At 38.2% G+C, this 23,933-nt stretch overlaps 1 protein-coding gene across 2 annotated transcripts in view; it reads left to right on the forward strand.

Moving 5' to 3' along the window:
* Window positions 1-22,887, forward strand: part of slc49a4 (solute carrier family 49 member 4) — a 135,931-nt gene extending 113,044 nt beyond the window's left edge. For both annotated transcript variants that reach the window (XM_030125717.1, XM_030125718.1), the window contains one exon: window positions 21,078-22,887. In XM_030125717.1, coding sequence (XP_029981577.1) covers window positions 21,078-21,193 — 116 coding nt within the window. In that variant the 3' untranslated portion in view covers window positions 21,194-22,887. The remainder of the gene's footprint in view (window positions 1-21,077) is intronic.
* Window positions 22,888-23,933: the final 1,046 nt, after the last annotated feature.

Below are 23,933 nucleotides of genomic sequence, written 5' to 3' on the forward strand. Positions count from 1 at the left end.
TGGTTGCTTATCAGGTTTTCGGCACCTATCCTCATGACTCTTAGGGCCTTGGCAGTCCACTGACATCATCCTCACTTCCTCCCATGAGTTCCACCATTCCTCTTTCTGTTCCCTTTCTACTCTCTGAACACATTATCTTGGACCTTCCTCAGTTCCTTTTACCATCTAACACCCAGCTCATTATGATGTAACAATCGTTATTGCAGCATTTTTGCCTTAGAATGACCAGTCATTTTGCATCTACTTCACTTCTTCACTCGGCGGCGTCTTGTCCATTACATTCAGAAGCACTTTAAAGCCACTTGTAATGGAAAACATCTACTGCCCTATCTTCTCCCTTGTTCTTTTTTCACATATTGGAGCCATATAGTAATACCAGTGCCTCTAAAGTCATATACAGCCTCAGCTTTGTTTTCCTTGAAATGCAATTGCAACCACAAGTCTTCTTCAGTCAGTTCTTCAGGTCCTTTATGCCACCTCCCTCTCTACAAATGTTCCACTTCATCAGCATCTTCTATGTCTTATCCAACAATCACAACAATCCTATCTGGGTTTCTTTCATGGATCCTCAACACTTTTGTTTTGTTTTTTTTTCTGTGTGAATCTTGGGGCCTACTTGTCTGGCTGCTTCCTCCAGCTTTGCTCTTTTAACCTGAGATGCTGTTTGGTAGAGGAAAGCAGGATTACTTATCAGTTATCTCTCAAAAGCCTCTAGATGCAGGCTACCAGTCATTGAGAAAACTGCATAAAGAGGTTATGATGAAAGGGCAGGGGCTTGTCTCACAGTAAGACCCAGTAATGCAGGGATGTCAAACTCATTTTCCTTCAGGGCCACATTCAGCCTAGTCTGATTGCAAGTGGGCTGGACCTGTAAAATAATAACATAATAACCTATAATTAATGACAACGCTACATTTTTCCCTCTGTTTTAATGCAAAAAAATAACATTAATACATGAGAATATTTTCATTTACAAACTATTCAAACAAAAAAGATGTGAATAACCTATACAAATATTTTTTTTAAAGAAAAGTGCAATTTTAACAATATTATGCCTCAACTTATCATTTATACATGTGCGTTACAGGTCAGATCTGCAAAGGCACAAACCATTTAGTAACACAGGCAGAATATTATTTTCTTTAGACATCTCAGGTTGTTTATATTTGTTCAGGTTATTCACATTTTTTGTGAAAGGATAGTTCGTAAATGTAAACATTTTCATGTAGTTTGACATTTCTTACACTGATATAAAGAGAAAAATTTAAGGTTGTCATTATTTATAGGTTATAATGAAAGTATATTACTGATTAGATCCACTTTAGATCGAATTGGGCTGGATATGGAATGTGAACAAAATGGTTTTGACACCCTTGATACCCTTGTTAATATCTTCAGTGTAATTTTTGCATTTCACAAATTCATCCCAGGGGCCAGATTGGACCCTTTGGCAGGTCGGTTTTGGCCCGCGGGCTGTATGTTTGACACTTGAGCAGTATTGGGAAGGCTCAGATGAAGATGAAGCTGTTTGAAAAATGGCTGAAGCGTGAACCAGATGACAAGCAACGTAGTCTGACTTCTCTGTACTAGTGTGTCAGAATGCACATAAATCATAGATTAGACAGCAGTAGACCAGGTGTGGGTATGCAGGTGCAGAAACACACAAAAACTCATAAAGTATACATGATGTATCCTCTACTTTTCATCCTCTCTGTGGATCTGAATGATAAACTACCGTGTGTGTGTGTGTGTGTGTGTGCGTGCGTGCGTGCGTGCGTGCGTGTGTGTAGGTGTGTGTGTGCGTGGGCAGGTGGGTGGTTGGGTGGGCGGTTGGGTGAGCCAAGGGGCGTCTGATCTGCTGATGGATCCTGACAACTTCCCTGCGACAGTCGTGAGGGAAAAGATCAAACTGAGATGATGGAGACTTTAGCTGCTCGCTTCTTCACTTCCACCCTGAAGTCGTCTAATAAAATACGACACGTCAAAGCTGTCTTGTCGTAAAGCTCACTTCGCTGCAGGCACAGGTGCATTGTACATGTGAGGTCACACATAACTTCAGTACACATGAGCGGCAGCAGAACAGTGACTCAAGTGTCCTCCACTCCTCACGGTGGCAGGTACACTTTGTAGATGTGTGTTTACTGTCACTCACAGGTTCAGACTTTTATGTGAAATTCAATGTCATCTCTGACTTTGTTACTTAAAGCAGTTGGTAAAACAAAAGCTGGCAAAGTACTTCACAAAGAAGGTTCTTTTCCACATATTTCATTGGCCAATCTATGGTGTTGCCTAGTGTTGGTGTTGTAAAGTATATTCAGGGGTATATTTTCAGATAATTAATTGTTGTGCACTTGAGTATTTCCTGCAGGATATGGGACTTGTGAAGGAATCTGGAGCAGCGTATAATATTAAAAAAATAAATGTTGTATTTGATGCTTATAAGCGGGGTTCCTGTGGGGTTTTAAAGGATTGATATTTAGTTTTTTTTTTTTAATGGAATTATGCATTTTTTAAAAATTCCCTGTGGTCTTCATGAACTGTAAATGCTATGCTTGAGTCTGAATTCTTCATTAATTCAACTCCACAGGTCCATCTTCAACTCTATTTCTGAATAATGACACCAGAAAGGTGGTTTTGAGCGTTGGCCCTTTAAATGCAAATGAGCCACTTCCGGCCCTGCCCCCTCCAGGTTGTTGGCTGTGCTGTTCTGTCCCGTTCAACCAACAACTGAACATTTTAGGTAATCGTCTCGAAGTTTGGACATATTTTCAGTATGGACTACAACCACTGCTGCTGATAAACAATTATGTCATACTCTGAGAAATGTTCGTTGGAAGTATTGACCTTATATGTGCAAACGTCGTTGCGTAACTAGTTATAGACGTAACAAATTTAGCAGGAATTTGTACAGATTGTAGAAATCCGCTCGATTTTTGCCAGAAAGAATATAAAGATACCTTTGCAGCTCCTGGAGGGTTCAAATTCAAATTTTATGAAATATTAGGGTCAAAATACACAAATAAATGTACCAAAGACTAATAAAAGTGGGTTTAGTAAAATATGACCCTTTTAAAAAGTCTTAAAAGGCTTGAATTTAAAAATCTTCATTCAGTACCTTAAAAAGTCTTTAAAGGGTATTAAATGTGATATGGTAAGTCTCAAGTTATGTTGCCATAAACTTGTGTGCTGTGTTTAAATGTGTCCGTTAAATGTCCAAGCTGCAAAGAAAATAAGATTAGTCTATTCAGTTCCACCCTTTCCAACCTGACCATGTATACTGAAATTAGGAACCAATTATCGCTAACTTTGCAGCTCCCGGTGAGAAATTATTTACAACAGTAGGAATCAAGGCATTGGAGTAAATAAATACAATTTCCTAAATTCTATTTTTTGCCAATATGGCCATGAAATAGGCATCAAATTGTGTTCTAAGTAGTCTTAAAAAGGTCTTAAAAAGGTCTTGTAGAAACCTGTAGGAACCCTGTATAAGAAATCTCAATGATTATTATCCTGAGGTCATAAAAACTATTAAAGTCAAGTCTTACTCTTTAAGTCTGGAAACAGCCATGAAGATAAGGAACATTATTTAAGGTTTTGGAATAAATTTTTCCTGATGCAAAGGTATTATTGATGTATGTTTGAAAAACCCAACATCAGTCATTTATCCTAACATTAATATACAATCTGTGCATAGAATTTTCATTTTTTCTTTAGATATTAAACCATTTTGCTTTTGAGGCTGCTTATACAGTATCTACAAAAAAAAAATAAAATGGAACTCCTTTACTAACACATTTAAGATGTTTCACCTGTAGTAATCAAATAGTCTGCTTACAGTGTTCATTATGGGTGTTTTCATACCTAAGGCTGGTGCACATTAAAATAATTCCCTCTCGTTTCCTCTACGCTGCAAAGCCGCTGAAGCAAGGATTATGCTAATGTTTACATCATATGATTTGCGCTGTAATTATAAGTAGCTGAATGGAACAATATTTACATGTGGAATATAGCAGGTATCAGAATATCAACAAAAAACAAGTGAATAATGTTTTGGTTTTTTTTTTCAAATGACATAGAAGGTTTGTTATTAATGATCAGGTGCAATAATTCTGTATGTACTATACTGTAAATAATCTAGCCTTGTAGGTTGACATGAGTTAATGTGAGGATAGCTGACAGGTAACTGCCTTGGTCTGACTGGTGTGAATCAACGGCCCATGTGTCCAGTGATTTATGGGCAAACGTCCACTGCTTGGGTTGGCAGCACATATCATAACGACAATTTATCAGTCAGGACTAATGTGTATATATGACACTGTTTCCATTCGCATAGTTACTGTGCATTTTCAAGTATGGCATAAGAAAAAGTTTATAGAAATATTAAAGTCTTTGTACATTATATTGGGGCTATTTTAGGCCATGTCCACACCAAGATGTATTTCTGTTAAAACACATAGTAAAGTTTGCTGCACTACTCTACCACTACTGTTATAACCTCCTAAAAGCTTCTGACCTGACACTATTGGAAACACTTCTAACTAGTTTTTCCAGTTTGCTTCTGTTTGCAGCTTTTGTTGTGTTAAATTCTGCTTTTTTATTTTTTTTTTACCACTGACTACATTCACACCATATGCAATCCCATATTCAGTGGCGTTATCAGCTAGGCTTGTCATGTGTTACGCATTTCATCCATGTTACAATGTTCAGAGATAAATTCTGACACTTTGCTTAAAGGGGTCATATTTTGCTAAACCCACTTTTATTAGTCTTTGGTACATTTATTTGTGTATTTGGACCCTAATAGTTCAAAAAGTTTGAATTTGAACCATCTAGGTGCTGCAAGACTATCTTTATATTAATTTTGGCAAAAATCGAGTAGATTTCTACAAAATGTTTTAATTCCTGCTTAATTTGTTACATCTATAACTAGTTACATCACAGCATTTGCACATATAAGGTCAAGATTTCCGACGAACATTTCTTCGAGTACACTATAATTGTTTATCAGCAGCAGCGGTTGTAGTTCATACTGAAAATATGTCCAAATTTTGAGACGATTACCTAAAATGTTCAGTTGTTGGTTGAACGGGACAGAGCAGCACAGCCAACAGCCTGGAGGGGGTGGGGCGAGAAGTGGCTCATTTGCATTTAAAGGGCCAGCGCTCAAAACCACCTTTCTGGTGTCATTATTCAGAAATAGGGTTGAAGATGGACCTGTGGAGTTGAATTAATGAAGAATTCAGACTCAAGCATAGCATTTACAGTTTATGAGGACCATAGGGAAATGTTTTAAAATGCATAATTCCATTTTTTTTTTTTTTTTTTTTTAAAGCAAAATATCACTTCTTTAAGTTGTCACTTGGCATGATAAAATGAAAACATATGAGTGTGGATGGAGCATTAGCCTTTCTTGGGAAAAAAAAAAACACTTAGTCTGAGATGGAAATATGGTTTTCTAATAAATTCAGGCTGGCAGTAGAAGCAGGTAGTTACTATTTAGGGGAATAAATTATTCTTTTTTTCATCCATGGAAAAAAGAAAACACTCTGGTGATTACATTTTATGTTTGCCAACATTTCAAAAATCTGCTTCAAATTCATTCATTCATTCATTCATCCATTCATTTATTAATTTTCCAGAACTGCTTAATCCTCTAGAGATCATGTGAGTGCTGGAGCCTCTCTCAGCTACCAACAGGTGAAGGCAGAGTTCACCCTGGAGGTGTCGCCAGTTCATCACAGGGCTGACATATACAGACAAACAACCATTCAGTCTCATATTCACACCTACAGGCAATTAGAATGACCAGTTAACCATTTCAGATTGGTGGGAGGAAGTAAGAGAACATACAAAGTCCACAGGCGCTGGATTCAAACCCAAGACCTTCTTGCTGTAACTGTTCTACTTTAAACAATAAAGGTCCATTTATGCTCTATGTTAAAGGCACATTTATCTACAGACGGAACGTTCTGTCCGTTCTCTGTATTCAACAAAACCATATTTATATCCATCCATTGGGAGTTTGCAGATACGAACCCAAACAAAGAATACGGAGCAGTACCACTGGGAACCATAGAGGCAGTGTTGAGATTTAAAGAGAATAATTTTCTAAAGTGGTGGAACTTTTCAAAGAGCAACTGTGTGAGTTAGTGAAAACTACACAACTACACTTCTCAAAATCAACATTAGTGTCCACATTAGTAAAACCTCCTCTGTCGTCGCATGTTTGTTATTATTGACTTGATTATTCTTCTTCTTAGTCTTACCTTACTCTTCTTTGTGGTATTCAGCCAGTATGCTAGTTAAGAGTGGCGCCCTCTGATGGATTGATTGACAAACGCCCATTCCAACTCAATGAATGCATCTAAGTATGAAGACTGTGACACTTGACAACATTTGAAACAGATGTACCTACTTCTGTACGTAAAGTGAGCATGAATGGGCCTTAAATTAAGTCTTCACTGTCAGGGATTTCTTTTTTTTTTTTTTAAAGTGCACGTTTCCTGCCCTGTTCTGAAAACAGCTGTGTTTTGTTCTCCAGGAGAGATCACTCTGGTGTAGATTAATGTGATTATTATCTAAATTCCCCTTGGAATTCGACTAGTGGGCCTTCTCATTACTCTAATTTCCTCTCTGTAGTCCCATTATGGATGTGGTAAATAATGCGCCGACTTAAGAACTGATAAATTCTTCATGAGTCTCATCTCCGCCAATCCCTTTAACTTTCTGCCATTGAAAATTGGCAACTTGGGCCTTAAAGATTTCTATCTGCTTCCAGTTTACAATTCATTTTAGGGTTTTCCTTTTGGCTGCCCAACTGCCTTGTTATGCATTCTGAATTATGGCTCCATCTCCTTAGAAGCAGAGAGCCATTTATGAATTTACTCCTTGTCCATTTTAATATCCATGAGAGGCTGGTCTTGGTTCAGTGAGCCCTAACTGGCCCCTTGACTCTGTTGTTGTGTTTTAAAAATCTGTGCAACGTCTCTGAACCATGTGACTAAGAAACATGAATGGAGCCTCCGGGCCAAATATCAGTGCTTGTTCCTCGTTTTCGATTTCATCTGCTGTGTGTTTGTGTCATTTAGCGTGGTGCACCAGGTGGAATACCAAGCAGCAGAGAGGTATTGTGGAGCAAAGGAGCCTCAAAGATTCGTAGAGGAAGATGAGGAGGAGGAAGATGAGAAGGGATGAGATGGGGTAGCATTGAATTTTGGTTCAGCTGTGGGTTGTTAAGAGTCTCCTGCAAAGATAGGGAACCAAGAATTATTCAGTACAGAGAAATAATTGCTGCAGTTCTTCACTCCCAAGAACTTTTTTCTCCTTGTTGCTAAACTTTGCATGCTCATCTGAAGTGAAAACGCCTTTACAGAATAAGTTTTTCAACCCCCCATAAAGATTGTGGAGGTGTTTAAAAAAACTGGGGGAAAAAACAACAACAACAAACAGCATTTTTGCATTTCTTTAGAGAGCTCAGTCATTCCAGAGAGAATAAAAGCCTTTTTCACTCACTGGTTTTATTTTCAGGCAAGGTTTAAATCATGAGTGAGAAGAAACATTAAGAGAATAAGTGAAAGTTGACACACAAACACATCATTTGCTAGTTGCTAGTCGCAAGTAAATGTTTTATATACAATATATCATTTTTTTATTATTCTTTCATTCATTTTCTGAACCACTTAGTCCTTTACTGGGTTGCAGGTGTCCCAGAGCCTACCCCAGTTACCGATGGGTGAAGGCCCTTTTTACAGGTTGGCCAATCTTTGTCCAGTCACTCACATTATGTAACATTACCAAACAGTAGCTAGCAAGCTAACTGCAGCCAATGTTGCATATCCAGTCAGAGAGACTGATGGAAAATTTAAATTTTTTATATATTTATTTATTTTAATTAATACATGGCTGGGACTCAAGAACTTACCCACTGCTCATTTCATTCAGTTAAACATGGAAATGTTGTTATTCATTGTTCCATTAGCACCATACATGTAGACACTCTCTAATATAATATGGATTTATTTAATAAGAAATCATTTGATCATGTTCCCAAACTAGTAAAGCAAACAGATAATTAGATTTTATTGAAATCTCAATCTTGACTTTATTTAGAAATACTGTCATCAACATTTCTGCTTTTCATGAGCCATACCATCTAATGTTAGCAAGCAAGCTGACAGCATTGGTATCGGAATGAAGTTACAATTCAGAGCTTTTGAGAAAACTTTTTTTTTTTTTTTGGAATCTCCAGATAGTCTTTTATTCCATGAGTAGTGTGTGTTAGACACACTTCTTACAAAGGAAAAATAGTTAGTAAGAAATCATTTGAACGTTCATTCATCTCAGACTGGGTCATCACATAGAAAACTGTTGTAGAAAATGATGTTTTATGGAGATGTCAAGAGTGAAACCTCAAATCCATTGTTTTTTTATGTAAGGGAATAGAAATAATCCCAACGCTTCTGCAGAATGATCAGTGTCAGTTCAAACGATCGAGATCCAGGGGTTAATTAATAAAGTGTGGCAGGTCTAGATCTATAGATAATATTTCTATCTGCCTCTAAATGAGGATGATCTGAGTGACTTCATGGATTGTCAGTCTTGTTCCTCACAAGAAGCTTGTCTATGCATGTTCAGCTATGACCCCCCACCTCCACCATCACCCCACCCCCCCACCCCCCACCTCAGTCATTTCAAAAAATGGGCTGCATCCATTAAAGACACACTGAGCCACATCAATTACAAACGCTGCATTGACCTCAATTAAGACTGATTACAGCCAGAAGATGTCTGTCGACCCACATCTCTGTCTTCATCTGTAGCTCTGATCTGCTGAAGGTGGCAGCTGCAGTATTAGGCTGTTAATATGATGGACCGTTTACTGTTCAGAGTGATGCCCTTTGAATAGGATCACACCTTCTGAGAGACCCCGCTGTAGTTCATGGCATCTGTGATCAATGGAGCTGCTCTATGTCCTCCAACATGGTCACCGAATTCACAAATGGCTCTTTTTTTCCCCAAATTTTTTGATTAGCTTAAAAAAAATTGTGGAACAAAAAGGCAAAAGGTTTTCTAAATGTGCATACATACCAATGGCATTTATAGTCACACATTTCTGTTATTGTCAAGAGTCATTTGACAAACTCATGCACAGTGTACTCCGTTGAACAGCATGCACACAGCCGTCCAACCTGGAATAATATGGGGTAAGGTTGCTGTCAAAATATTTGTCGTCCAATATATGCGTCCATGTTAGTCCATAGTTGTGCCAAAAACAAATATTTGTAAACTCTTGAATGAGTTCAGTCATACATAAAATGTATTATGTGTATTTTTTCTGTCAGAATACAGTTGAATAAGTTTTGACAACAAGAATTACAAACACGAAATGCAGCTTTATGATTGTGGTTTCTCCATTAGGAATACAAATTCACCAACGACACTCTAATGTCAAAAATACATCACCACTTCACAGGTATTATTTATTGAGCAGAGGATACATCGATTCCACAGATAGCGCATGCATTCAGGGTCCTTCTCCATTGTCAGAATAATGTACAAATGGTTTGATTTGACCTCATTTCGTTCTCTGACTTCGTCGGCCTTCTTGCACAGTGATCCTTCCTGATCTTGCTGCGGAAAGGGAACCTGAACTCATGTGCAGTCTGTGGAATCGATGTATCTTCTCCTCAATAAATAATGCCTGTTAAGTGGTTAGGGCTGCACAATACTGGAAAAAACTGACATTTTGATTTTTTTTAACCCTGCGATATTTATTGCGATATGAAATAGCTGTATGGCGCTGACGTAAATGGTCAGACAAATTAGTTGTTTCCTCTCATTGTGGCAACATTAGCAAGGCACTATCGACACAGAACACGTGTTTCACTATCATCCTTCTTATAGCCGAAATAATTCAAGAATTCAAGACTGCTTTTCTTTTTGACACCAAGTCTTCGTTTTCAGTAATTTTCTCTTGTTCATTGCTCATTTTTAGCTTACCGGCCGAAAGGCCATAAGCTATTGTCGTCATGCGGAGTCCGTCGTCGTCGTCTGTTACAAAAATTTCAATCATCTTCTCCTCCCAAACTACAATTCCGATTGACTTCAAACTTGGTATACAGCTTCTCTATGGTGATGTCAACAAAAGTTAGTGAAATTATTTGGATCCGGATCTGATTCTGGATTTGGTGCGACTTTGAAAAATATCCCCATTATAAGAGATAGGAAGTGGATCGATGCAATAACTCATTAAATACAAATGATATCAAGTTGAAATTTCTACAGTCCAGCCCTGATGGGGAGATGACCAAAACATAATGGCCACATGCTGATCAGGATCTTCATCTGGATCCGCGAACTGACGGAAGATTTTACATGGGCTCTTTTATGGGGAAAAAATTTCAATCTTCTTCTTCTCCGAAACTACAGTTCTGATTGACTTCAAACTTGGTATACAGCTTCTTTATGATGATGTCACCACAAGGTATTGAAATTCTTTTGATCTTGATCTGATTCTGGTTTTGGTGCAACTTTGAAAAATTTTCCCATTATAACAGATAGGAAGTAGATTGATCCAATAAATCAGCAAGTATCAATGATATCAAGTTGGAATTGGAATTTTTTACAGATCTGATTGGAATATGACAAAAACATGGGCTATTTCTGTCATATAATAAATACACATAACTGGGTGATAATAAATGGCATCTGGATACATTTCCCAAAGCTTTTAATTTGGCTGGTAAGCTACAGGGCCATTGGTCCTATTTTTCAATGTTGTTGCCAGCGATTCACTCCATGTGCAGGGATATGGTCTGCTTCGGCAAACGATTGTGATTGGTAGATTGCTGCATGCAGTGTGTGTCAGGTAACCTTGAAATTAGTTGAGAACACGTTGAGTTCATTTACCTCCTACACTGCAGGACCTGCGATATGACTATTGCGCACACGAACGTTGCGATGACAATGCTCAAACAATATATTGTGCAACTCTAGAGGTGGTGACGTATTTTGACAGTAGAGACACGTTGGTGAATTTGTTTTTGTAATGGAGAAAGCGCAATCATAAAGTTGCATTTCATGTTTGTAATTCTTGCTGTCAAAACGTATTCATATTCTGATGGAAAAAACACACACAAAACATTTTATGTACGATTGAACTCAATGAAGAGTTTACAGATATTTATTTTTTTGCACAACTATCGACTAATATGCACACATTTCTATCGTATGCACACAAATATTTTGACAGTAACCTTACCCCATAGCATTAACTCAAACACTTCAGATTTGATCATTATTGCAGTGATGTATTTGTTTAACTGAAACAAGTTCTTTAACTCTCAGTGTTTCCCAACCTTTTTTGAGCCACGGCACATATTTTACTTTAGAAAAATCACAAGGCACACCACCAAACAAAAATGTCACAAAAAGTGTATTTACTGAAATATTATACAAATCTAGTCTCAATGTACTTACTGGGTGTGAAACCTGGACCTGTTCAGTTGAACACAAAGCTCATATTCCTGCAGGAATTGAAGAAAGACACACACAAATACTCCTCAACAGCTCTGAGTCTCTCTCTTTTTTCGGGGGGGGGGGGGGGGGGGGGGGGGCACATCGGGGCACATTGTCACAGAGTGTTTGGAACAAGAAAGCTGAGAGCGGTTCGTCAGCGACCCCTCAGAGGAACCTCCGGATTGAAGTCCGATGTGTAATAGTATGGGAGGGATATCCCCCCTGCCCCAGCCTGATACCTGGGGTTTGGGGGTTACTTGCTAATCCGTGCGTCACTAGTGAGGGGGGGGGGGGCTTTATCTGCAGAACGCACCGCATCGGGGCTGGTTCACTTTCACTTTTATTTTTATTTTTGCAAAGGCAAACAGGAGACTGTTGTGGTTGAGTGGATCGTTAGTGCGTCCACTCGTATGTATCTATATCACGCTGTTCTTCCAGTACCAGTCAGGTCAAATTGGATCATCTTCCACGGCACACCTGATGATTTTTTAGGGCACACTAATGTGCCGCGGCACACTGGTTGGGAAACACTGCTCTAACTGATGCAGTGAGTAGATTTTCATGTCTTAAACATCCATCAGTGTAATAGAGAACATAAAGATTAGACTGTGGTTCAATGGAAAAAGGTCATGTGGTCTGAGGAGTCCAAACTGACCCTGTTCCAGAGTGATGGACGCATCAGGGTGAGAAGAGAGGTGGATGATGTGATTACCCATCATGTCTAGTGCCTATAGTACAACCCTGTGGGGGCAGTGTTATGATCTGGGGTTGGTTCAGTTGGTCAGATCTAGGTTCAGCAACATTATGTGTCCATAAAATGAGCTGACTACCTGAATGTACTGAATGACCAGGTCTGAACATCAGTGGATTTTTTGTTTTATGATGACACAGACATATTAAAATATGACAATGCCAGTATTCATCAGGCTCAAGTAGTGGAAGAATGATTTAGGGAGCATGAGGGATCATTTTCACGCATGGATTGGCCTACCACAGAGTCCAGACGTGAACCCCAGTGAGAATATTTGGGATGTGATGGAGAAGACTTTACACAGTGGTCAGACTCTCCATGATCAATACAAGATCTTGGTGAAAAATTGATTCAGCTTGAGATGAAATAAACATTGTGACATTGCGTAAGCACTGTGCAGCATTAACAATGCCACAGCGAATGTATCTTGTAATCAAAGCTAAAGGCAGCCCAATGAAATATTACGTGACCTTTTCTTTTCTTTGACCTGGCGGTGTATATTACCATCAAGCCAATGCCATAATACACACTGAGGTTAATAGATATATAGAGTCCTCAATCACATGAGTACATATAGAAATTCTAAACAGACAAGATCTGGTCAAGGACACTATACGTCATGTTTACAACACCAGGTAGTTTCTGCTTTAAAAATCAATAAAGGCTGTCAGAGTAGAAAAACAACCACTGTCATAGAAACTCATGCCTGTGAGGACACTTCACTGCAAAAATATAATCTTCAACAAGGCAATATATATGTTAAATTCTGTCCAAAAATTACCAGAAGATGAACTGGCGACCTTTACAGGGCATACTGTATCTTCACCCTGTGTCAGCAGGGATCACTTCCAACCCCGGAGGGTTTAGAGGATTTAGCAGATATGGAAAATGAATGAATGAATTAAGAACTAAAGAGTAGTGCATAAAGTCTGTAGGATACTTGCCTGTTTTTGTTAGTGTTGTTGTTGTGTAAGGTTTAAAGGGATTTAGGATAGAATTACAAAAATGGAATCTAATACAAGGTTATAATAGTTTTGGATTTTTAATTATAGTTTAGTTTTAATTAGTTTTGACTTTTTTTTTCTCTAATTCAGTTAGTTTTAATTAGTTTTTAGAGCAGGTTTACTAGTTTTTATTAGTTATCGTTTTTTTCTGAATGCTTAGTTTTAGTTTAGTTTAGTTTAGTATTAGTTTTAGTTATTTCATATATTTTATCTTCCTCACCATCCTTTTCAAAGAAATTAGTGAGGTGCGAATCAGCGGGCTACTCAGGACACTTTATTTGAGGGTCGGGTTAGGGCGGCTCATTGAGTGAGCAGAGACACAAACGCATGTACAGTACAATGTATAAATTCCCTATAGCAGGTTAGGGAGGGTGTGATCCATACACAACGTCACTTACGTGAAAACAGTGTGAAGATGTGCAAAGCGTGAGAGGAGATGCACAAAGCTGCCAGCAGTAAACCAGACAGAAAGATATATAAACCAGCTAACCAGCAGTTAAACCAGATAGAAACATACATAAACCAGCTAACCAGCAGTTAAAGCAGATAGAAAGATATATAAACCAGCTAACCAGCAGTTAAACCAGATAGAAACATACATAAACCAGCTAACCATCAGTTAAAGCAGACAGAAAGATATATAAACCAGCTAACCAGCAGTTAAACCAGATAGAAACATACATAAACCAGCTAACCAGCAGTTAAAGCAGATAGAAACATATATAAACCAGCTAACCAGCAGTTAAAGCAGATAGAAACATATATTAACCAGCAGTAAACTGCATACAAACATATATAAACCATATAGAAACATATATAAACCACTCATAAACATATATAACCCAGTCCATCATCAGTAAACCACACCTTAGCAGATATCTCATATCTTAATCATCTACAGTTCCATTATTAGCCAACTTTGCTTCAGTTCAATTCAGCTAGCTGTTGCTAGTAACATCAAACGTTTTTTAACATTATAACAGGTCACATACCTCTGTAATTGGATTAGTTTTCATCCTCCTCTTTTCTCCTCTTCTAAACTGTGCAGTTAAGGGCTTGGAAGGCCTTTTCATGGTGATAAACTCTATTCTTTACCTGGATGTTAGTTCAACACTGACTCTGTCCTTTAGCTCTGCTCTGTCTCTGTCACTCACGCGCACACACAGTGAGCGCAAAAAAAAAAAAAAAAAACGACCCCACTCATTACTAAAGTAAATCCCAGACAGGACTCTGCTGCTTTGTCCCAGCTTTAGTCTGCATGTTCCAGGTAGAGTGGGAACCAGAAGACAACTGGAAACCACCAGTGACCAGACATGACAGACTGTGAAGTGCCGTATGGTGCCGCTAGCTCAAAATGCTGGAGCGAAATAAATCAATTTGATATCAATCCGACATTGACAAAGACGAAAACGAAGGGAATTTTATCCATAATTTTTAGACGCTTTAGTTAGTTTTGTAAGCTCACAATACAGTTTCAGTTAGTTATCGTTTTTTTCTTTTAATTAGAGTTTCTATTTATTTCAGTTAATGAAAATGTTTTTACAATTTTAGTTTTTGCCATTTCATTCATTTTAGTTAACGATTATAACCTTGATCTAATATTCATAATTATGTTTTCAATATTGTATAATATTACTGTATTTTTGTCACTTTAGAATGGGTCATTTTTTTCTACAGAGAGAGAGGGTACTTCTACCGCAGTGGTTCTCAAACTTTTTACAGTGGAATACCCCCTGAAATATACTTTTTTAGTCAAGTACCCCCAACTCTCACTTCAGCATTTTTGATTTAGATTTTTTTTTGCCAAAGGTGTCTATTTATATTTTCAAAACATTGTAAACAAACAACATATATTTAACTGTAATATATAAAAAATAACACATTTTTAAAAGTCAATTTTGTGTGCAAAATATAAACTGAAAAGTGCCCTCTTTAATTGATAAGAAAAATAAAGGGACTTGATTTTTCATATATTATGCTGATAGGAAGCTAAAGGATAGACTGTTGTGTGGAGAAGGGATGCGATTAAATACGTTATACTTCCTCCTATTCCTTTTCGAATGTGCAAATGAAGTTATGTATATGTATACGTTTTTTGTTTATTTTTCCATGACTCCTTACTACCTGCTTATTTCTAAAGACTAAGTAAGATTACTTTGTCTTGTTGCATATTCGAAATAAACTAAACTAAAAAAAATAAAATAAAATAAATTGGTCATTAATATATAAATGATCCTTTCATCAACAAAAAATAATTTAGCTACTCAAATAAACTCATTTTGAATAATATAAAATACAAATGTTCTTAAAATGTTACCAAAGCTTAAACAAGATGATTGACAATAAAACTAATATATGAATGTGTTTATTGTGTTTTATATTTCAGCATGAATCATCATTATTAGTTTTATATTCAGTACATGATGACTTATTTAAAATCTCAAGTACCCCCTGGGCTTCTTCCAAGTACCCCTGGGGTACGTGTACTCCACACTGGGAACCCCTGATCTGCAGAATCTGACATGTTTTTACAATGGCTCAGAACAGAATTCCCATCCTTTTTTCAGTTTTGTGTTGATAGTATCCAGCATTAAGGTGCTTTATCATCTCTTATTGTGTCTTAGTGGGGACAAGGGTTGGTATCCCTATAACTATAAATCCCAAAACAAGCACTGGCTTAAACAAGGGGCTGCTATGGTTTTTTTTTTTTTTTTTACAAATTCAAATTTTGCGAATTTAGTCAATAGATGATGGGTGTTGTAGCAACATCAGGACCAATGTGAGGAAATGTTATTTGTGTAAATGAGAGTGAAAAAAGAGGAAGGAAAAGCATCAGAACAGGAAAAGCTGTGCCAGCTCAATGGGCTGCATTCCCTAAAATAATCATTAACAAGTTAATTATCAGCCATTTATATAACTTGATTCAGCAATCAATATAAAGGCCCTTTGGATTAATTACAGCAAAACAGGAGGACACAGCATAAATGAAGGATTAATTACATATGAGATGGCATCTCTTGTGCTCAGTCTGGATTTAGGACTGGATCTGTGGTTGTGGCTGTACTGAAAATGGTAATCATTAAAGTCTTATGATTCACTTTAAAGTTAATAGGTGATCCGAGGAGGCTCCAAAATCAGAGCAGCCTCTCATTCTGTTCTTTTCTTATCTTGTTTCCTTTCATCTTCTGTCCTCCCATTCCTCTCTTTTCATGCACACCATTCAGCCAAGTTCTAGTGTATATTTCCTCTCAACTTTACTCTGCTTTACTTACTTCTCCTCAGATCAGAGGGTGGTGATTGAGCTTCTTAACTGTTTTTTTATCTCATTACCTGACTGAATTACTCAAATAACCCAGCTCAGAGTTAGTGCTCATTTAAGGTTACCAACCTAAATACACACATACAGATAGAGACAGTTTGACTCCAGCATTAAATGGACTAGCCATGTTTTTGTTCATGTAAGAAATTGAGGCAGAGTTAGATGAAGAAGACGGCAAGTCAGATAAACACAACTCCATTAACCTGCCTCCACGCTGGGTGTCATGCAGTCCAGCTCACATGCTCCTGATTAATGAGGCTGCTTTTGGAGTCTTCACACTTCAATGAAACACTCAAACCCAATCTCTCACCTCCCTTTTCCTATCAGTCCCTCTCCACACCTCCTTTCTTTCTCCCATTTGTCCTCTGATTTCATCTCCACACCTCCTTCACCTCATTCTTTCTCAATAGCCCCGTTTCCACCAGATTTCCTGGAACTTTTATTACCAGGAACTAATAACGATTCCTGGTAATCTGGGTGCCTTGTGTTTCCACCACACCTCAAAACTGCTGAAAATGTATTCAAACACTGTGATTTCAAGTCACTGTCTCATCCTGCTGAATTTCTTTAGAGCGTATTTGCTGAATATGTTCTTTAGCGAATTCGGATGGACAGACCGATGATTGTGATGCACTCGTAGGAGCAAGACAAATATGCTCAGCTCAGCTTGAGCCAAGTATACTCAAAAGAGCAACTTTAAACACTCAAAACAGCATCAAACCGACCTCAGCATCTGCTCACTTCTTGTAGCTTGTCTTCTTTTGCTCCACTTTCCAAATGATCAAAACACAAAGGAAGTCAAGCTTGTAGAAATGGAATAAACAAGGCTGTAGAGCAGTGTTTTTTAACCTTGTGGTCAGGACCCCACGTGGGGTCGCCTGGAATTCAAATGGGGTTGCCTGAAATTTTTAGTAATTGATTAAAAAAAAAGAAACTTACTAATAAAAAATATATATACAATATATAATATAAACAATACATAAAAGACATGACAAACTCTGAAGCTGAAACTGAAGCACTGTGGTACTGTTTACCTTTCAAATGTTCATTGTGGTCGGTTTCAGATGCTGCAGCCCTTTCATAATTCATAGTTTGAGTTATTGTTTGTTCAGTATTAATTTGCAACCTTGTAAATATAAACTGTACTGACTGTACATATCCTGACCAAGTAAAGTAAAATTCTCACTTTGTGTAGTAATCTACACCTGGCTTTTCTGCCTCTCTCCATAATAATATACATTATATAGCCTTAATGTAGTCTAAAATTAACATTTATTTGTAACATACTATAGCAAACTATTACATGATCAAAACCAACTTAATTTTAGAAAAAAAAAGTCAGTTTTGAATGTCTGGGGTCGCCAGAAATTTGTAATGTTAAAATGGAGTCACAAGCCAAAAAAGGTTGGAAACCACTGGTATAGAAGTAAACGGAAGTGTGGAATGCTACAAGTGTGTTCCACCACTTAGCATGCTTCAGCACACAGCCCCGCCCCCAAGAATTCAGAGGAATCTGAAAAGTCCTTCCCCGCTGCTTCAAACTTTTTTCAGGGAAGTTATGGGGTCAGGGAAAAGTTTTTTACCAGGGTAATTTTGGTGGAAATGCACCAAGGTTTGTCAAAGTTTCTGGTAAAGTAAAGGTTCCTGTGGTGGGAAAGGGGCTCTAGTAGAGGTAGTAACTCTCCTTAAAGTACTGAGAAGTTAAGTACACAGGTAGAAGAGTTTCAGTGTGTAATAGAGTGGCATCTCATGGTAAAGTTGTAGATTGCGCTGCCCTGCCCTCAACTTCAGTCTGACCTCCAGTGGCCTCTAAAGTGGTTCTTAAGGGGTAGTGTTTCTTTTTCTTTTTCGGGGTTGTTTCATTAAAACAATGTGTGAAAACATCAGAAGTGAAGCCCATACAGAAGTATATTAAAGATGTAATACTGCTAATAGCCACTGGAGTTGAGTCCAAAAAGTACTAGGCTTACACAGAACTTCTCTCTAAAAATACCAAGTTAATATTTTTTTCCAGGACTCATTTGGGTCTCATCTGTTCTATTTGGAACCTTTTATGAGTGATCTGGTAGTCCATCTGTAAATTTGTCCTCCTTTCATCAGATCTCAGGCCAAATAAAAGGCTTTGATGTCAGACTTTTTGAGTTTCTTTTTACTTGATAAATACATGATTTCCTGACAGACTGTAGTTGTACTTAATAGGTTCCACTATCAAAACTGTAAAATGAGTTTTGACTATTTTAGTCCATACACTAGCGCTTAGCATTAGCTCACCCCTAACCCCTTGCAGATGGCTCCAACCCCTTATACTCCACCAGCTCTGCCCCTTTCGTCCAAATATAGTCACTGCTGGCTTCAAAACATCACTTCAAAAGCCTTGGTCCCTCCATCCCCTGATCATATGCAGTCTAAGAGTTAATAGTATATTAATCGTTGTCAAGGTCCATAATTATATCTATGGACAGAAATGAACAGAAAGTTGGTTGAGAGCTGCAGTAGAAATATAGCGGTACAATTTGTAATGTCGTAATTAGCTACATTACATTACGTTAGGTGTGAATGTGAGAGTGATTGGTTGTTTGTCTCTATATGTCAGCCCTGCGATGAACTGGCGACATGCCCAGGATGTATCCCGCCTTTGCCCTTAAGTAGCTGGGATAGGCTCCAGCGACCCCCGTGACCCTAGAGAGGATAAAGCGGGTTCAGATAATGAATGAATGAATGAATGAACATTGCGTTAGTTAATTCTTCTAATTCTTTTGCACTTGACCTTTGACGTCCAAAACTTTTCACAAAGAAGCACCAGTCTTCTGTTCTTGCTGCTAACAAGTTCGCTCTCAAACCACATTTTGGAAACCCCCCTAACTGGAATTAAAGCAAGGGATGCCTCCAGTTGAGTTCTTTTGTGTGTAGCCTCTAACAGGACAAACACCTCTACATGGTGTTACGGTGGCTGGCTTCACACCTTGCTTTTGAAAAGAGGAGTGTATTGATTTGGACTTTGTCCAGACTTGATTCTGTGTGTCAACTTGTGGCTGTTTGTGCGATAAATCTGAGCGTGTGCAACACAGAGGCTGAAGAAGAAGAAGAGGTTCCTTCTTTGTGTGTTGATGAGTTAAGATGCCAACGGTTCGGCGATCTGGCAAGCTCCTGATCTGCCCTCCACATTGAGCTTTATTGCCTACAGCCAGAGCACCTCTCCTGTGGTTAATGGAGCCTGAACAGAGCTGAGAAAATAGAACACCTCATTCTGCAGTGTGTTTGGGTTCAAGTGTGGGTCAATGATAATGAGGAACACTGCCAATATCATTGAATTATTCAGAATCATTATAGAAGACAGTGTAGGAGATTATGCTTATCTCCTGTATGGTACGTGGGGAATTTCTATTGATTAGTCATGAGGTATGTATGATATGGTCAGTGTCACTTTAGCACACACCATGTTTTAGGCATCTGTAGACTTTCACACTGAAAAAAGTCAAATGAATCTGAAGCAAACTTTTGAAAGTCACAAAAAGACAAAGAAAATGGGAATTATGTACGTTTTACATAAAGTTGTTGGAGCAGGTCATTTTCTACAGTGTTGCCAGAAGGTGGCGTTGTAGACTATGTTACGCATGGCTGTACACATAGTGCACTTTTTATCAATTACCAGAAATTTCAGGCGACCCCATTTGAATTCCAGGTGACCCCATGTGGGGTCCCGACCCCAAGGTTGAAAAACACTGTCTTAATGTGTCTTATCTTGTTGATGAAGAAACACAGCAAGCCCTCCCCTCCCGCCCATTTGTTATATTTGTTCTATATTCTACTAAAAAACATGGATTAGCACCTCACTCTTTCATTCACATTTGAGGTGTGGACATTGAATTGTTCCCGAAAGGGAAGTTTTGTATGTTCTGCTTCTCCGAATAAACAAAGAATGGAGAAAAAAAAGAGGTGGTCTTTGGTGAAGGGATTGTCAATGCACAAAAAATACAAAAACCAAGGCACTCTATTATCATTTTAAAATGCCTTTATTAATTATGGGATGTCAAGGGGGGACCCCTGATGAAGGAACATGTTGGGGCTCAGTGAAGTCCATTAAAACATGCCATAATAAATAAAGGAATTTTAAAATGATCAGAGAGTGTTTTTTGTATTTTTGTATAAAGTTTTATATTATTTACATATTTACATTATGGTTGCACATTGTGTGAAGGGGGGTTTACTGAGAACTGTTGTTTACGTCATTTTCATCTCATTGTGTCATTTTTGTCAGATGGGTGTCAATTCCTGACCTCTTATGTTAACACACACACACAAAAAAAAAAAACAGTGATCACGGTGGCAAACATACAAATCAGATCCACATGTCAGCAGGTGACATTAATGTTTCTTTTATAGACTCTCATTAATGGAACTTCATTTCAAAGGGAAACCCCCTCAGTCTAAATGTACTAATGAGTTAAAATAACCAAACCTGTCTTTTGTGTTTGTCTTTGTCCAGATGTGTCGTGGCTGAACTGGTGTCTGACCGGCTCCTGCCTCTTCAGCCTCGTCCTCATCCTCTTCTTCAGGGAATCCTACGACCGTCTCTACCTTGACGTCTTTGTCTCAGTGTGACACGCTGGGACAAAAGACAAAACAAGACGAGTTAATGAGGGAGGACTGAATAACTATTGTTGCACAAAGAAAAAGAGAAAACACAAAGGGATCTGAAGGGGAGGTTGGGAGAAGACCCCCCCCCACACTACCCCTTCATCCAGAATGTAAATGTGTATATTGGTAACGATAGTGATGCATCGCCGTTGTATGGCTGCCAAGACGTGACTCATCGATGTTTACTCTACACGTAATGACTCAATGCCATATGACTAACACATCACCACCTGTTTTTATATGTCTGTCTGTTCGTATGGAAACAGACTTTTTGTGAACGGTTTAATTTTTTAACCAGGCACAGCATGACGTGTTGTTTACAGATGTTGTAAGATATACATGTATGTCGTTCTCAGCTGCTCGGGCTGAATTCAGTTTGGTTTGATTTTTCAGCTAAAAAAAAGGAGGTAAAAGGAGCTTCATCAGCCAATCAGCAGGCCTGTCTGTGCTGAGTCAGAGCTAAATGAGGGACCTCCTGGTGTTTTAGTGCTACTTCGAACCGCAGGCTGTGTGATTCACCTGAACCCCACCCCCACCACCACCACCCCCCCCACCCCACCCCCCCACCCCCATGCTGTTAGGTGACCCGAGAGATCACCTGCCATTAAGACGCACATACTCTTTACCACTTTATCACCCTTTCAAGATGAATATTATGCAAAGAACAACAGAAATGGTCTTAAGTGCTGATTGGATGGTGGCCAGAGCAGAGAGCTCTGATTGGATGAGCCTGCTTTTTTTTTCTTTCTATTAATAAACTTTTTATATGGAAGCAGCTGAGTCATCTGAACTGTTACAAGCTCACTTTTCACACATTGCTTCCAAATTGTTCAGCTTATTTATGATTAATCTTGACGATTTGCGGGACACTTACTGTATGTTTAATTATATTTGTGATTTTTTTTTTTTTTTTTTTTATATTAAATTTCCTCCGTAGCGTGCCAGTATTTATTGGCAATGTCTCAACACTAACATAGTTAACACAAACTGCAGGAGATTGTTTTATTTGACAGAACAGAAGAGGACGTGACGGCGTTCTGCTCTTCTTCCAAAGCACCAGCAGGTGTCTCTGCGCCAACTGAAAATCTCCTCATAAAATCCTAAAGGGAAAAGGAGGGAAGTTGCCATATTTTAGGACTCCTTATGTGATGATAAAACTGGAGATGTGACAAAACTCCAGGTCTGGAGGGGACGAAACCACAAAGAAACACAACTGAGGCAAATGAAGAACATCTGTCACTTAGAGATGGTGTTTCTTTTTTTTTTTTCTTCAACTTCTCTTTCTAACTTTGTCTTTAACATTTCGATGTAAGAAGTATTTTAATGTCTTTTCTTCTGGGGTTCTCTGAAGATCTGTAACATATGATCTGGTGCTTTGTTTTTCCTTGTATGTTCTACTCTCCCTGTACAGACTAAGGTCGTCTTTTACCTTCTGCCTTAATTGCCCGGTGCAGTGCGTTCAGCCTCTGTCTCCTTCCACACTGTGACTAACATGTCTCTATATATATTGTTAAAGGTCATGTTCTTCTCTGCAGCACACACTCTGTGGTTTCCTGGCCTTTGGGTTTTAAATGTCCATGTTTTGTGGAAAAGGAAAAAGAACAAATGTGACTGTTGAATATTTCCAGCACCTTATTAAAGTGAAAGTTTTAAGAAAGTACCACCGTCGTCCTGTTATTGATGGGTTAATTAGAGAACAAGAGAAGGAAAGTGCTTCTTTTTATGTCGTCTCCAGTGTATTGCAGGGTTGTTTTGTGGTTTTTGTTTTTCTCTGCACACATTCATTCAACTTCAGTCCCTTTTTCCCACATTAAGGGTTTGACTTGCCTTAATATTATTAATTATTATTGTGAAATACATTGTTTTGTTTTTTTGGTTTATTTTCTTTATTAATCAATCAATCAAATTTTATTTATATAGCACCAAATCATAACAAAAGTTATCTCATGACACTTTACGTATAGAGCTGGTCAAAACCAGACTAAGCCAATTTACAGAAACCCAACAGAATCCTCCAGGAGCAAACACTTGTGAATGGTGACAGTGGAAGGAAAAACTTCCTTTTAACAGGCAGAAACCTGGAGCAGACCCAGAGTCCTGGAGGATGGATGACTGCTTTGACCAGTTGGGGTTAAAGAGAGAGTGTAAAGCAATGGTTTCCAACCTTTTTTGACTCATGACCCCATTTTAACATCACAAATTTCTGGTGACCCCAGACATTCAAAACAGACATTTTTCTCTCGGAGATGTCTTAGCGGGGCCAGATGGATGAAGAAATCTTTCCATTCCCTGTTCGGTCCGGTTTCTACTGTGTCCGGGCAGGTTAAAGCATAGTATCACAGAGACCACTTGGCTTTACTAATATAGATGCTGACCAGTGTTTCATCATCATAATAGTTTTGAATGTTATTCTAGATTTCTGTTTCTAACCATAAAGTAGAGATTCTAACCACAAATAACCATCATTTATGTTCTCTTTGTCTAACAGGAGCTCAGATGGCATTAATTTTCTTTATTTTGATTTAATGTTACAGAAGTCATCAATCAGAATAAAGGAAATCAATCTAATAATCACTAAATCATGACATCAGTGACAATGATCTGATAATAGTGGTTTTTGTTTTTACTTTATTGTTTCACATTAGTCACTTATGACGTTAAAGGTGCTTTTGGTTTTGTTAGTTTTCCATAATTTATGTTATTA

Source organism: Sphaeramia orbicularis, chromosome 21 (assembly GCF_902148855.1).
Source record: "Sphaeramia orbicularis chromosome 21, fSphaOr1.1, whole genome shotgun sequence".
NCBI classification, from domain to species: domain Eukaryota; kingdom Metazoa; phylum Chordata; class Actinopteri; order Kurtiformes; family Apogonidae; genus Sphaeramia; species Sphaeramia orbicularis.